General features: G+C 33.7%; 1 protein-coding gene and 1 pseudogene across 1 annotated transcript; one reads left to right on the top strand and one right to left on the bottom strand.

Annotated features, from left to right (window-relative positions):
- LOC129885569 (caffeoyl-CoA O-methyltransferase 6) lies at positions 1-1,993 on the bottom strand. The gene is made up of 5 exons (XM_055959893.1): positions 1,818-1,993; positions 1,519-1,598; positions 1,238-1,382; positions 541-675; positions 1-455 (listed from the first exon to the last, which is right to left on the bottom strand). The coding sequence occupies exons 1-5, from the start codon at positions 1,908-1,910 to the stop codon at positions 162-164; spliced, it is 747 nt and encodes a 248-aa protein (XP_055815868.1). The 5' UTR covers positions 1,911-1,993; the 3' UTR covers positions 1-161.
- Positions 1,994-12,353: 10,360 nt separating this feature from the next.
- On the top strand, positions 12,354-15,265 carry LOC129887984 (uncharacterized; annotated as a pseudogene).
- The last annotated feature ends 1,777 nt before the right edge of the window (positions 15,266-17,042 follow it).

Genomic DNA, 17,042 nt, shown 5'->3' with positions numbered 1-17,042 from the left:
AGGGACTTCAAATTTATATCTATTTAAGATAAACAAATATCATTCAAGAAATACAATATTCAAAATACAAATATAGAAAATATTAGTAATGGAGATATTAATGAGATGCAAATATGAATTCACAAAACGAAACTAAAAAGAGGAAAAAAGAAAAATAATAATCAAGTGATACGGCGGCACAGGGTAATTCCATCACCAACAGGAAGCATACAAATCTCAATCCTTTGATCAGCTGCTAAAGCTTTGTTAAGTTCCAATACAAAGTCCCTATAATACCTAACATATTTCCTCATTGGAGCATCAGGTGGAGCGACCACTGAACCATTCCATAGGGTGTTGTCGTACCCGATCAAACCACCAACTTTCACTAATTCTATTATTCTCTTGTGGTAGTTGATGTAGTTGTCTTTGTCAGCATCCACAAAAATGAAATCATACGTCCCATGATTATTTTTCTGCCAAAAAATGAAAAATAATAATATTAGTTTAAGTTAATTAATTAATTTTTTTTTTATCGTTAAGGTAAATATGATAACGTACGTCTTCAACTAATAGATCAAGAACAGGCAAAGCAGGCCCCTCTCTAAAATCAATCTTGTGAGCCACGCCAGCCTTTTGGATTATAGGCAAACCAATTTCTTCGTAATTTTCCTTGTTAATATCCATTGCTAATATCTGCAAAAGCAAATACACATGTTTTATTAATTAGTATTTTGGTCACGACCGCTAAAGTGGCGTGCACGACTAATTTCTTTATAAAATTCTATAAATGTTGGAATTACATTATTTGTTTAATGTTACTTGTTCAAATTGAAGTGACCACTGATTAATTACTAGCGTTTAATTAGACAAATTCAGTAATTTGAGTTTAATGCAACACTTATTTGAGTTAAATATTCCCCTTATTATAAAGATGAAATTAAAGTGAAATTTCCAAAAGTTGAATGGGTTTTGTGCCTAAAGTCAATCCACATATCCTAGTTTTCTTCTTGGTACAGATTTTCTGTTTTTTTTTCTTTTTCTTTTTTGTTTTTTTGGGCCTTTGGGCTAAGATTAGGTGCATCTATATATAAGTTTATTTAATATTATTATTGAAAAAAATTTAGAAATTAGCGATGAACAAATTTATAGTTAAACATTAACATTTGTAGCTAAATAATATAAGCAATGAATTATCAAAAAATCTATTAGTGACGGATTAAAATGCATGTGTTACTTATCCATATAGTAATATTACCTTTCCATCATCTGGAATAGCAAGAGCAGTTGCAAGAAGAGAATAGCCAGTGTAAACACCAATCTCCATGGTGTTTTTAGCATTGATCAATTTCAACAACATGTTCAAGAATTGTCCCTCATCAGCAGAAGTTGTCATAAGATTCCTGTTTCCAACAAATGTATCCATATTACTTATTTAGTTAAAAAGGAAAAAATTTAAAACTGTAATGATCTTTCTTTAGCAATTAATCTTTTAGTTAGAGGTACTATATATGACATACAATTAATTAATAAACTCACCATGGATGCTTAGCAGTCAATTCTCTAAGCTCTTTCATGGGTTCTGGCTCTCTTGGGTATACGCTCGTCTCAAGTATGTACTGTAACATGATCATCAGCCACAAATAACTTCAGATGATGTCACAAGCAGATTCAAAATTTAAATTTTAGCTCGTTCAAATTTACTATATTGAAGAGAATTGCATTTGATCACCTTGGGTGATCACAACGAATAAGGATAGGATGTTGAAACATCATCTATTTTATACTGTTTAAAATTTTGAATCCGTCTTTATATCGTATTAGGAAATTTGATTTACCTGATAAAGAGCATCACTTTGCAAAAGACTCTTATGGCCAACCTCTTGGTGTTTAGAGACTTGATTTTCCTGTGCTACACCATTTTCAGCCATGTTATTTTCTTGAATTAAACTTTCTTTCCCTTTCCTCTTTGTTTTTTTTTTCCCTTCTTTTAGTTAGTGATTTTGAAAGGAAGGGAATGGAAATATTATATAATGAATTTGGTTCACCAGGTAAAGCTTGCATGAACAGATTGGCCCCACCAACTAGCAAAAAAGTTGGTGAGATTCCTTCTTGATGTGTTTTTTATTTTATTTAAGAGAAAACGTAAATGAGCTCACATGTGGGACCCACGCAAAGTTGTTGCAACGAAGTCTCAACCACTGGAACACGTAATACGTCTGATGACGTCATGATTACCTATTTAGATTTTTGACACATGTCCTAACTTATTTTGACTTCACAAAAGTTTAAGAAAATAAAAATGGCTTTTTCATCTTGTGATCTAAAATTAAATTTATGTTAAATGTAACAAAATAGTCTTAAATATATCACGTGAAAAATTGAAATTAAAGTTTTACAAAAAAAAAATAGTCATTTTTTTAAACAGATTAAAAAAAAGGAGATTACTCTTTTTAAAAAAGAGGTATTCATTTCCAAATATAATTAATTACTTGCCTAAAAAATTCAACGAATATTGATTTTGATGGTTGATAAATTTATATGTTTTAGTTTATCCTATGTTAGTTCAGAACTTCATTTCGGTTTCTGTTTGTGTAACAAAATTAGCTACATATATACCTTCTATATTGTTGTATGTAATTATCTTGGTATAAGATTTATACTATAGGGTGTTTATCATTTCTCTAAAAATATACTATTATATTTAGATTATGATTTCATAAGGAAGTTAGAGAGAGTATCTTTTTTTCCTAACCATGATTAAGACCATTGTATGATTATATAAATAGGAATGTGGAAAAATGGAAAGGAATCAAATTCGTTTTGTAGCTCCATAATATTTGGAGGTTTAAAATATATTTTATAAAAACATAAAAATATTTTATTCGTTTTCAAACGAATAAATAATATGACAATATTAGGTAAACAAACATATTAAATATTTTTTTTATATATTTTATTATAATTTTCTTTAAAAAAAGAAGAAGAAGATTCGCTTGAAGGGGGACCTGAATTTGGTTAGAAATGGTAACATATCATAAGATGCAATCAATTGTGCGTAACACGATAACATTTGTGGCCCTTTAATTTTTCTTTTTTTTCGCAATATGTTATTCTTCTTTTTGGTACACACCTTGGCATTAATTAAGTAAAGAACATATACGGATGGAAAAGTCTCTTCGTGTGTGTTGAGATGTAAAGACTAGTTAGGAAATTAGTTAGAAGTAGGGGTATTATGGTCAATTCCATCTGTCTTGCTTAAACAAACTAACTACCAATTAGTTAGTTTGTTAGTCTAAGTAACTGTGTATATATAGACATGTATATGTAATCAAAGCAATAAGGATTAGGGCATTCTTTCACAGAAGCCCCAATAATGAAAATATCTTCCTCTCTCTACTCGCTCTACTCTCTCTACTCTAACTTCTCTCAATCTTCATCTTCTTCTCTATACTGAGCTTAGATGTAAGAAGCTCAGTAAGAAGCTTAGACAACTTCATGGTATCAGAGCTCGATCGCAGTAAGAAGCTCAGAAAGTTGAGTTCAGAAAGTTGAGTCAAAGACTCGGAAAAATCAGAGTCAAGGATTCAATCGAAAAATCAAGGTTCTAGCTAAGTTTTTTTTTACAGATCTGAGCTTCATTGAAGCTTCATCGAAGCTCAAACTAATTTCCGCAACAAAGAGCTAAAAGGACAAAAGGATGACAGGCGAAGCCACAGATTCAGCTCAACGAGTGGCTGCATCAGGTTCATCAAACTCGGCAGGTAATAATGGACAAAGTATTGACTATAATCATCCATTATTCCTTAGTCCCACGGATGTAAGTGGTGTCAGTATCATATCGTTCCAGTTGCAAGGCATTGAAAACTATACCTTGTGGAATCGATCAATAAAACTAGCCTTGCTAGGAAGAAACAAGTTAGGTCTTGTGGATGGTACATGCAGAAAAGAAATGTATAGTGAAGAGTTATGGGGCCAATGGGAAAGGGTAAATGCGATTGTGTTATCATGGCTTATGAACTCAGTAACAAAGAGCCTACTTAGTGGAATTGCATTTGCGTCAAATGCTTCAAGTGTGTGGTCTGACTTGCAAGAGAGGTTTGACAGGGTTGATGGATCTAGAACCTACAGTTTACACAAAGAAATAGCTACTTTACAACAAGGAACAACGTCTGTTTCAACATATTATACGAGGCTGAAGGCACTGTGGGATGAGTTTGAAGTGTTAGTGCCTTCACCATGTTGTAATTGTGAGAAATCCAGAGGATTTCTAGTCCACATGAATAGACAAAAGTTGTATCAGTTTCTAATGGGGTTGAACGACACATATCATCAAGCTAGGAGTCAGATTCTCATGATAGATCCTTTACCTACTATCAATCAAGCATATGCTATGATAGTAGGAGATGAAAGTCAGAAGGCTGTGGTGACAGGCATCAACAATTTGGGGCTTTATTCATCAAATTCTGATTCAATAGCCATATACTCTAGAGTTGGAAATGGTTCAGGTGTTAATAACAGGTTTAAGAAAAATACATTCTTAATCTGTGAGTTCTGTAAGTGTAGAGGCCACACAAAAGAGTCCTGCTATAAGGTGGTGGGATACCCCCCAGATTTCAAGTCCAAAAGGAAGGTTCAGAGTGCAAACATGGTTCATGCAGACACTAACCAACTACAGCAGTCAGGTCAGGCTAGTTTTTCTTATGGTTTGAACACAAATGTGAATAGTGAAGCAATATGGGATAGAAACAGCACAGGACAGCACAATGAAAACAAACTATCAGCATCTACCTCTAACAAGACAGCTCAGAAAGAGGTCAAGCAACTACTGCAGGGGTGTACATTCACAAAAGATCAGTATGAGCAGATTCTTATGATGATGAATCAACAGTCAGGATCAAGAGCCAATGTACCTGATTGCAATAAGGCAAATAATGCAGGTAAGGCCTTGTTTGTAACTGAAAATAGTGATGTGTGGATTGTGGATACAGGTGCAACAAACCATATGGTGTCTAAGATGGAGATGCTGCTAAAAGAGTCTGTACTTAAACTTGACTCTTCGAAGGATGTGTGTTTACCAAATGGTGATACAACTCAAGTAACTCACATTGGATCTTGTAGTCTACCATCTAGAAGTCTGATCACTAATGTGTTCCATGTTCCGGGATTCAAGTACAACTTAATGTCTGTTAGCAAAATAACCAAGGAGTTAGGGTGTTCAGTCTCTTTCTTCCCTGATTTCTGTGTTTTCCAGGAGCTCTACACTGGGAAGGTGAAGGAAGTTGGTAGAGAAGAGGGTGGCTTATATCTGCTATGGAGCTAATTAAATCAAGATATTGCAAGTAAGACTCAAGTTTCTGCCAACTCTGTAGATGCTGGTCAGTCAATAAGCAAGGAATCCAATATGGAGCTATGGCATAAAAGGCTAGGACATGTATCTTCAGCTGTACTTGCCAAGATATTCAATATGAATAAAGTTAGTATGTGTAAGGTGTCTGAGTGCTTAGTGTGTCCATTTGCCAAGCAAACTAGACCTGTATTTTCTTCCAGCATCATCAAAAGCAGTAGCTGTTTTGAGTTGATTCATGTTGATCTTTGGGGTCCTTATAATACACCTACCTTTGATGGTAACAAGTATTTCCTTACAATTGTTGATGATTTTTCAAGAATGACTTGGCTATTCTTACTTAAGCACAAGTCAGATGTGTGTGTGTCTCTTAACCTCTTTCTAAAGTATACTAAGAATCAGTTTGGGAAGGTGGTTAAAGTTCTAAGATCTGATAATGGTACTGAGTTTGTTAACTCAGTATGTGATAGTATGTTTAAATCACTGGGCATTATACATCAAAGGTCATGTCCATACACTCCTCAACAAAATGGTGTGGCTGAGAGGAAATATAGACACCTACTAGAAGTAACCAGAGCCCTCAGATTTCAAGCTAAAATACCTATCAAATTTTGGGGTCACTGTGTGCTGGCTGCTGCTTATCTAATAAACAGAACTCCTAGTACTGTGCTTGAGTTTCACACTCCCTATGAAAGGTTGTATGGTAGAAAACCAGGTTTATCTCATTTGAGAACACTTGGTTGTCTAGCTCTAGCCAAGAACCTCACTGAACATGACAAGTTTATGCCCAGATCAAAATCAGCAGTTCACATGGGATATTCTGAAGTACAAAAAGGCTATATTTTGTTTGATTTACACAATAGCTCATTTTTTGTCAGCAGGGATGTTCAATTTAGAGAAGACATATTTCCATTCTCCAAGAATGATAATTCTACATCTCCACAGTTGTTTGTGGACAACCTACAAAGTCTAGGTAATATAGCTCCACAACCCCATCAAATGCCTCCATTCATAGTTTCAGGTACTGCTCCACCTGTTCTATCAGCAGAGGATACATGTGTGCATCCAAGAGGTGATGAGCAACACTGGGTGCCTACACAACCACCCACTGATGCAAGTGGCTCTGAGGTAGCTGAACCAACTATCACTAGAAGATCTGTCAGATCCAAACAGCCTCCCATTTGGCTGAAAGATTTTGTTTCTCTGACTGCCAAACAGGATGTCCAATATCCCCTGTCCAACTATGTAGCCTATTCACATCTTTCACTATCTCATCAGTGTTTTATTGTAGCTACATCCTCTGTGATAGAACCCACAAGCTATGCTGAAGCAATCAAAGATCCCAGATGGGTTGAAGCTATGCAGGCTGAGATCCAGGCCTTAGAAAGCAACAACACCTGGGAGATCACTTCATTACCTGCAGGAAAAAGACCTATTGGCTGTAGATGGATATACAAGGTCAAGTACAAATCCACAGGAGAAATAGAGAGGTTCAAAGCAAGGTTAGTTGCAAAAGGTTACAGCCAACAGGAAGGAATTGATTACAAGGAGACCTTCTCTCCTGTTGTGAAAATGGTCACTGTCAGAGCCATTCTCTCTATTGTTGTCTCTAAGAATTGGCACATCCATCAAATGGATGTCTTCAATGCCTTCCTCCATGGGGACCTTGAGGATGAAATATATATGCAGCTTCCTCAGGGATTTGTCAGTCAAGGGGAGAAGGTGTGTAGACTAACAAAGTCCCTCTATGGGCTCAAGCAGGCTCCAAGGCAGTAGAATCACAAACTCACTGAAGCTCTAACCTCTCTTGAGTTCAAACAAAGTCAATATGATTACTCCTTGTTCATTAACAAGTCAGCAGAAGGTATTGTAATTGTCCTTGTATATGTAGATGACATGTTAATAACTGGTAGCAGCCTTAAACTGATAGAAGACACAAAGCAGGCTCTACAAAGAGCCTTCAAAATGAAAGACTTGGGGGAGCTCAAATACTTCCTAGGAATTGAGTTTGCAAGAACCACAGAAGGTGTACTCATGCATCAAAGGAAGTATACCCTTGAACTTATATCTGAGGTAGGACTATCTGCAGCCAAACCAGCAGGAACTCCCATAGACACCAACATCAAGCTCACATCAAGGCAGTATGATGATCATGTGAACAAGAAGCTGGAAGAATCAGAAGATACTTTGGTAGATCAAGCTGCATATCAGAAACTTATAGGTAAGCTACTGTACCTCAATATGACAAGGCCAGACATCTCCTTCAGTACTCAGACACTGAGTCAGTTTCTAAATCAACCAAAAAGGTCACATATGGAGGCTGCACTAAGGATTGTCAAATACTTGAAGAAACAACCTGGACAAGGTATATTATTGTCCAGTCAGTCAGATAGGCAGGTCACTGCATTTTGTGATGCAGATTGGGCTGCTTGCCCACTAACCAGGAAGTCAGTCACAGGGTTCATGATCAAGATGGGAAAGTCTCTGGTCTCATGGAAGGCAAAGAAACAAACCACAGTATCAAGGAGCTCAGCTGAAGCTGAATATAGAAGTATGGCCTCGACTGTATCAGAACTTGTATGGCTGCTGGGTATGTTGAAAGAAGTGGATGCAGATGTTGAGCTGCCTGTTCAAATGTATAGTGATAGCAAAGCTGCAATTCAGATTGCAGCAAATCCAGTATATCACGAAAGAACAAAGCACATAGAGATAGATTGCCATTTTATCAGAGAAAAACTGCAGCAAGGCCTGATAAAGGTAAGTTACTTACCAACTCAAGAACAACCTGCAGATTTGTTAACTAAAGGGCTGTCAAGGGTTCAGCATGAGCATCTTTTGTCCAAGCTAGGAGCTTTGAACATCTTTGCACCTCCTAGCTTGAAGGGGAGTGTTGAGATGTAAAGACTAGTTAGGAAATTAGTTAGAAGTAGGGGTATTATGGTCAATTCCATCTGTCTTGATTAAACAAACTAACTACCAATTAGTTAGTTTGTTAGTCTAAGTAACTGTGTATATATAGACATGTATATGTAATCAAAGCAATAAGGATTAGGGCATTCTTTCACAGAAGCCCCAATAATGAAAATATCTTCCTCTCTCTACTCTCTCTACTCGCTCTACTCTCTCTACTCTAACTTCTCTCAATCTTCATCTTCTTCTCTATACTGAGCTTAGATGTAAGAAGCTCAGTAAGAAGCTTAGACAACTTCAATGTGGTCAGTCACGGTATACTCATCTCCTTAAAATCTTAAATTAACGTATTTTGAATTAACACAATGCAAGTGCTTGGTCAGTGGTTGGTGAAAAAACGTTTTCTTTTTATTGGTGAAAAAGAAAACTTTAAAGTCACTAAAATTTTGATTAGAATAACAAAACAATCATGGCAAGAGTTGGTAAACGGTGATTCGTGACCAGTGACCACCGTCCTCTTTAGACTTTTTAAATCCTTTTTGGTGAAGTAAAATAAGGTAAAATAACGTCAAATAGCAACTCCACTATGACTTTCTTTTCTCATATTACCACCCTGTAATTTAGAATCTAAAGCAATAATTACTATACTTCTTAAAATGATATTTCTTTTAGTGTGGCGGAATCGAAATATATTATTGAACAAATATAACTTGTTAAGTTCTACGATAGTGAATTCAACGATATCAATTATAATGGCCATGTTACTATTTTTAAAAAAAATTTCCAAGTCTAGCAAATAATATTAAACTAACGTTTGATCATAAATTTTTAAATATTTTTGTTAAATTATTTTTGAGTGAAGTTTATCATGTGTTTGATCATAGATTTTGAGAGAAATAATTTGACTTTTTTAAGAAAAATAATTTATATCATAAGTTCTAAAAAAAATATTAAAATTACTCATAAGTTTGTATTATCATTTTATAATGAATATGTTCCGTTAAAAAATAACATTATAATGTAATTAATGACAATCAATAACAACAAAAACAACAATATGGACAAGAGCAGTACAATAATTGCATACTCAAACTTGTCATTGATTCAGGATAAATTATATGTTGACGTTGGTTTTGAAAAGAAGAAAGGCCAAAGAAAAGTTGAATCAATTTATCCCACATCGGAAAATGAAAACCGGGTTGTTGCTTTTTTGCCTTATATAAGGAGCTTAGCTCCTTAGTTTAAAAAATTACCAAAAAATTAATTTTTTGTATACTAGAGGAGAGTTTTAAATATATTTCTCTTAAATATCTTCTTAAAAATAGTATTTTAAAAATTGGGGTGTGTAAAAAAAATATTGTTTATTATATGATGTAATAATTTTCATATAGTGAATAATTTTTTGAGTGGTTCATGATTTTTCCCGCATTAACTTTCTACATTATATCTTGTGTTGTTTTTATTTTTTTTGATTTCTCTGTTATTATGCTTTTTTTCAACATTATAACCCATTAAAATAAGTTGTTCTTTTTAATGGAGTTGATTGTAGATAGATATTAATTAGGATTAATAGATGATGAGTGTTTTTATAAAATATAAAGTTTTGGGTAATTTTTAAAATTTTCAAAATTCCCAACTACTAGAATTTGGCCCAAATTCTTATCTAAAACTGAAAAACTCGGGGTGTTTGACAAATATATTTATTAAGTAATAGAAAATTATACGATCAAACATTAAATTTCAAAATTTTTCCAATTTTTTTTCAAATATATTTGTGGCTAAACAATAGCCAAGTTTTGTATGTTAAGTAGACTTTTAAAAGAATGAAAGCAATTATATATTCATATTTTTTTTTCTAACAAGTTTTTTTCTCGTACGAATTGGTTGTTGTTTTGCCAGACTTTTTAGGAATTGAAGCGACAAATCATTAAATTTTAATAAATTGTGACAGCCAAACACTTTATGTCTAAAAGATTCTACTCAATATTAGTAAAAAACATAAAAAGAGGTGATAGAAGTATTCAAAATGACTTGCTCCACCTCTTTCCTCCATTTCTTTTTATTTTGTCCATATATTAAAAATAAATATTTTATTTTACTTATTTATTTTAACAAAATTGATAGAATTTTATAACGTACTTTTTTTTCTCGAAGGGAAGCCCCGAGCTCCAGTAAGTTTGAAAAGGGACTTCTTTAGTCAACTTTGTTCTCTGTTTCAATACTTTCAACAAAAGAAAAATTAAATAAATGAAGTTCTTTTTCATTTGTGATCATTCTTTTTTCTTTTTTTAGAGGATTAATTATAGTACATCTTCAATCGCTTTAAAATATAATGACATTGTTAGGCACAAGATATGCTTATTTGTTGGGCTTCTTACGAAAATATACAACCAGCAAAAACAAACTCAATTAAAATGGTCGCATGTATTGTAATTAGATCATTTTGGGTAAAAAAATAAATATTTGTGTAATATTTTCTATTTTCTTTGACTTGATGGTTATATTGTAATAATTTTTTAAAAAAGAACTAGAGTATAGTTGTAAAGTTAATTAGTTAGATGAGGATAATATCCCTTCAACCATTTTTATTTTATTTATTTGAAAAAGACTCCAGGTAAACTAAAATGTGAAAATCTGATAAAATGATATTACTATCAAGTCTAATAATGTTAGACGCAACCCTAATATACAGTATTAAGAGATAAGAAGGCAATCAAATCAAGATAGTTTTTTTTTTTTAATAAAATGACAAAAATCAGGGGGACACTCGGCGCCACCGAGAAAGGACCTTCGAGTAAAATGATCAAATTTCCCTTCAAAACATTTCCATACATTATAAATTTGTCCACTAATTTTTACTTCGATTCTTCAATTGAGGTTAGTTTTAGTCGGTAGGATCTCTCCGTTTTATATTAGTTGTTAGATTTATTTTTCAAACATTAATTTGATTAATTTTTTTAATCTAAATTAAATTAAATTACCTCAATATTTTACAACTAAAATTTATATATTATTCAAAAACTATACAATTTTTGTAATTAAAAACTATGCAAGTTTTTCCATATCAATTAGATTTAAAAATATATTTTAAAATATCGATTAAATTTTTTATTGTTCGACTCTCAAGAGATGAAACATGACAACTAATTTTGGACAGATGGAATGATGTCTAAGTCATAGACGGAAATTGGTAAACTTCTGAAATTTGAACGGTGATAAATTTGATTAAAAAGAATTAATTTAAATAGTCATTATTCATACAACGTTTAAACTAAAAATATTCATCTCATATATAATACATGTATAATTAATATATAATTCAAGGATTTTTATTAGGAAAATTAAACGGTGAATCACCGATATTTATATAAAAATCCAAAATATAAAAGGTGTGAAGTGAAAAGATGAGTAATACTAAAATTGAAAGAGCCTTTTGACATTTCCCCCCTTTGAATGGATATAATATTCCCTGAGTTGTTGTCCTTATAGAAGAATAATATATTTCGTATGGCTAAGTCGAGGTAGTTGCTGGTGAGGTTGGATAATTGCTTACCGGTGGTTATATTAAATTAAAGGCGCTGATCAACCAAAATTAGAGTTCTAATACTGTTAAAATTGAACAAATTCTAGATAGTCTTAATATAGCAATTTGATAGGTGAAAGTTTGATAAACTTTGACATCTTGACAAAATGTGATGTCATGGATAACATCAAGAGCAAGAATTTATTCCAATAAATAAGTAGCTCTTGATTCATTTGAAATAGACCTCAAAAACATTTCTCTCTTGCCTTCTCGTATTCTAAGGCAATAGAGTAGAGAATTGATAAAACAATTCTCTTAGTTGTATTTGGAATTTCTCTTTTTTCTTTGTTAATATAAAAATAGTTATTCACTGGTGGATGTAGGATCATTCTGATCCAAACCACGTTAAATATTGTTGTTCTTCTTTGTTCTTTATATTTTCACGTTTTCGCTTACAATTGGTATCAGAGCCAAGGTTTTGTCTGAGTATGCTCTGTGGTTGCAACACAGTCTAAACTTCCACATCAAAAAATAATTACTTTGATTTTCTGTATTTCCAAATACTTTGTAGTAAATGAGCAAGAACAAGTAAAAATGAGTTCTATAAAATTTGAAATTGATAGATTTAGTGGGCGCAACAACTTCAATATCTAAAAAATCCAGATGATGGCGTTACTGCAGAGGAAAGGTTCAATCCACGCTATTGACGGAAAGTACCCCAATAACACATCGGTTTGCGACAAGATAAAGATTGAAGGAGATGCATTAAATGTAATCCAACTATCCCTTGCACCTAACGTGCTTTATGAAGTGAGTATAAGTACCGAGGAGAAGGGCAAACAATTATGGGATAGGCCAGAAGGGCTTTACCAGGCCCGATCGGTTACAACAAGGATGCTATTACAATGGCGTCTTCACATATTTAAGATGGAGTCAGGTACTTTGTTGCAAGATCATCTAGATACATTCAATAAACTTGTGATAGACTTACAGATTGCCAGAATTAAGAAGGATGAGAAGACGCTTGCATGTGCTTTGCTATTTTCATTGACCTCAAAATATCGTGATAGTGAGAATTCAATGATGTATAGCAAGGCACGTATCACTCTTGAGCAAGTGCGGCAGACACTTAACTCTAGTAATGTGCAGAGGCATTTTGAAGGAGACAAAGATGATGAAGCTAGTGGGCTCTTTGTAAGAGGTCGTACTAGCCAACAGGAAAGGAGCAAATCAAAACACAAATCAAAATCTCGTGTGAACAAAAAAAAAATTGGAGTGTTGGGACTGTCACGAGAAGGAACACTTTGAATGAGATTGTCCTATTTCAAAGTCCAAAGAAAAGGCGAGTGCATCCATTCTTGAGCAGGTATATAATTCTGCTGATGAATATGTACTAACAACATCATGCAATAGTGGAGTCTATGACAATAAATGGGTGTTAGACTCTGATTGTACTCTACATATGACATTCCGAAGAGTTTAGTTTAGCAGTTGTGATAAAAAGTGGAGGACAGTAGTAATGGGCAATAATGCAACTTGTAAAATAGTTGGCATTGGTTCAATTCAGGTTCGCTGCCATGATGAAATTGTGAGGACTATTACAGAAGTCCGTCATGTTCCTGATCTAAAGAACAATTTGATAAAACCCTGGGTATTCTAGATAATCAAGGATACAAGTACATGAGCGAGGGAGGTACAATGAAGGTGGCTAAAGGTTCTTTAGTCATATTAAAGGCCAATGTGGAGGATGGCCTCTACACACTAGCAGGAAGCACTATTATTGGCTCTGTTAATGCATCTACAGTGCATCGGTTATCAAATGATGACAAGGCAAGATTATGGCACATGAGACTGGGCCATATGAGCGCATGAGGACTGGTGATGTTGAGCAAACACAATCTTTTGAACAGTGAGAATATCAGCACACTTGAATTTTGTGAGCATTGCATCCTAAGAAAGTAGAAGAAGGTCAGTTTCAGCACTGGCAAGCACAAGACGGGAGGAGTGCTAGATTACATCCATTCAAATTTATAGGGTCCCTCTCAACTTCCATCGAAGGGAGAAAAAAAGTATCTTTTCACATTCACTGATGATTTTTCACGAAAGGTTTGGGTGCCTTTCTTGAAGGCAAAAAGTGATGCTTTTGAAGCATTTAAAGAATGAAAATTTTTGGTTAAGAACCAAATAGAGAGAAAAATTAAGCATTATCTTTTTTAATCTCTTTTGTAGTAGCTCTGTATCTACTAGCATTGGTTGCACAATTTGATTTGGAGATTCAACAGCTTGATGTTAAAACTGCTTTCTTACACGGTGATCTAGAAAAGACAATCTATATGAAACATCCTGAAGGTTTTCTAGTTGAGGAAAAAGAAGATCATGTATGCCAACTAAAGAAGTCTTTTTATGGTTTGAAGCAACCCCTTAGATAGTGGTACAAAAGGTTTGATGCATTCATGACTACACATGGATTCTTGAGGAGTGCATTTGATCGCTGTGTGTATCACAAGAAAATGTCTAGTAACTCTATAATTTATTTACTATTGTATGTTGATGATATGCTTATTATTGCTAACAACATCATAGAGATAAATATTTTGAAGAAACTGTTGAGCAAGGAATTTGACATGAAGGATTTGGGAGCTGCAAAGAAAATGCTTGGAATGGAGATTTCAAGAGAAGATGGTGTTGTACATCTTTCTTAGAAGAGGTACATCAGAAAGGTTCTTGAGAGATTCAATATGCAGATGAGCAAGCCTGTAAGTATACCGTTAGTTTCTCATTTTAAGCTTTCAGAGTTACAAACGCTCTAGTCTGGGGATGAGGTGGAGCATATGTCAAAAGTTCCTTATGCTAGCGCAGTTGGTAGCATTATGTATGCTATAGTATGCACACGTCCAGATATTGCTTAATCTGTAAGTGTGATAAGTAGGTACATGACCAATCCAGGGAAAAGACATTGAGAAGCTGTCAACTGAATATTGAGATATCTCAAATGAGCTTCTGATGTTGGCCTAACCTTTCAAAAAAGTGAAGGTATTTCAGTTCTCGGTTATGTGAATTCTGATAATGCAGGGGATCTTGATAGAAGAAGGTCCACAACTGAATACATCTTTACTCTCGTTGGCAGTGCCGTTAGTTGGAATTCGACTTTACAATCAATTGTCATTTTGTCAATAATAGAGGCAGAATATATGGCAGCAACAGAGGCAGTGAAAGAAGCTATCCGATTGAAAAGTTTGGGGGCAGAATTGAGTTTGGTTCAGCTGGAATCAACTCTAAGATGTGATAGTCAAAGTGTTATTCATTTGATTAAAAACCAAAGATTTCATGAGATTACCAAACATATTGATGTCAGATTTCATTTCATTCGAGATGTCGTTGAAGAAGGAGCTATCAAAATTGAAAAGGTTATCAAGGACGATAACGCTGCAGACATGCCGACCAAGATAATTCCGCTTGCCAAGTTTGCACACTACAAAGACTTGGCGAGAGTATGCATCAACTGATGCAAACTCTGGGAGAACAACTGCTAGGTGGAGCTAGTGTGTTCAATAAAGGTTTGATTCTTCTTGTTTCTTCTAATGGAATTGCTCGGTAAGCTTAGAAGTTTTGGCCGGAGTTGTTCATACGCATGCTCGGAACGCAAACCATGGTGGAGATTGAAAGAGTTGAGGTTGAAGACATATTCAAAAGTTACTGAAAGAAAGTTGAAAATGGAGAATCTTACCAAGGTGGAGATTTGTTAAAATCGACAAGATTTTAGATAGTTTTAATGTAGCAACTTGGTAGGTGAAAGTTTGATAAACTTTCACATCTTGACAAAATGTGATGCCATGGATGACATCAAGAGCTAGAATTTATTCCTATAAATAGGTAGCTCTTGATTCATTTGAAATACACATCAAAAACATTTCTCTCTTGTCTTCTCATATTCTAGTTGTAATTGGGATCTCTCCCCTTTCTTTGTTAATATAAAAGCGGTTGTTCTCTGGTGGACGTAAGATCATTTTGATTTGAATCACATTAAATATTGTTGTTCTTCCTTGTTATTTATATTTTCACATCTCCGCTATCAAATTCTATAGTTATATAATATAATTATGGAAGCCTTAATACTTTTTAACATATGTTCAGTGCGTTTGTAGAATTACTTGAGCGGAGATTTATCGAAAATAATCTCTTTATTTTCACAAGACAAAAATAATAGTGGTAAATTATCATGAATACACCAACATGGTTTGTGGTGCAGTGGTGAAACTGCTCTATTTTTAACTAGAGGTCTCGAATTCGAATCTTGACCGATACAAAAAAATCCTATTGAAAGCGTTACCTCCAAAATGCGATGCATGAATACGTGACGATGTTGTTCGTGAGTTGGTAGGATTCGAAGTTCGAGCAGATTTTTTTTATGCTACGAATATTAGAGGAATTGTATTTGTTACCACTAACCTTGTTTATGATGACAAACAAACATTGATGTATAATAATTTGTGTGATGGTGGAGATTATGAATATTTTATGAAAATTTTGGAAGTGTGACTTTTTTGTGCGGACAGGAGCCAACATTATCATATATCATCTTTTTGTTATTTATATGTATTAGAAAATTTTAAAACAGATGAAGGCAGGAAAAAAATATTGAGCCTACAATTTGTTTGTACGTTTTTTAAAAAAAAATTAAATTTCTCGCTGTTATTTAATGTTTATGGATTAGTTTCTCTAACGATAGAATGAAATTCTATTATGCAAAAACGATATTTTAATTTACTGAATTTCAACAAACTCAAATAGCAGAGCAGATCACAAATTGTATTCTCATGTTTTTGCTTTTAGCGATGAAAAATAAAGTGAAGAAAGGGAAGAGTTTTTCGAAAGTGGTTGTCAGTGTACAAAAACTGAGACAAATTAAAGGTAATGTTTGTTCGAACGGTTATTATTGTTTGAAAAAAATAAAATTTGAAAATTTTAAATTAAATTTTCATGCGAAAAATATATTTGAATAAAAAAATATCACTCAAATTATTTGATCAAATGAACGACGACATCGACGTGAGAAAAACTCTCTTCTCAACTCATTATTAGCTAAAAGATATGCTTATATGTATGCACACAAAAATTCTCCTATTCTTATTAAATAAGAGAAAAATAAACTTACTTCAAATTTCATTTCCCAATTATACTTTCAATTTAAAAAAGAACCAACACTTTGTTACACTCCAACATTACAGTCAGACTTGATAAGAATTCAATATGACAAATGGTTTGGGTTGAATCTAGAATATT

Source organism: Solanum dulcamara, chromosome 4 (assembly GCF_947179165.1).
Source record: "Solanum dulcamara chromosome 4, daSolDulc1.2, whole genome shotgun sequence".
Classification (NCBI taxonomy): domain Eukaryota; kingdom Viridiplantae; phylum Streptophyta; class Magnoliopsida; order Solanales; family Solanaceae; genus Solanum; species Solanum dulcamara.
Note: the sequence above shows the minus strand (reverse complement) of the source record. Positions and strands in the feature narration are given on the sequence as shown.

Bases quoted from the DNA above. Each gene is read 5' to 3' on its own strand.
- LOC129885569 (XM_055959893.1), bottom strand. From the start codon at position 1,910: ATGGCTGAAAATGGTGTAGCACAGGAAAATCAAGTCTCTAAACACCAA. The intron at 1,383-1,518 runs GTGAGTTTATTA...TGTTGGAAACAG, and splicing joins TTGACTGCTAAGCATCCATG to GAATCTTATGACAACTTCTG. The intron at 456-540 runs GTACGTTATCAT...ATTTTTTGGCAG, and splicing joins TTGATCTATTAGTTGAAGAC to AAAAATAATCATGGGACGTA.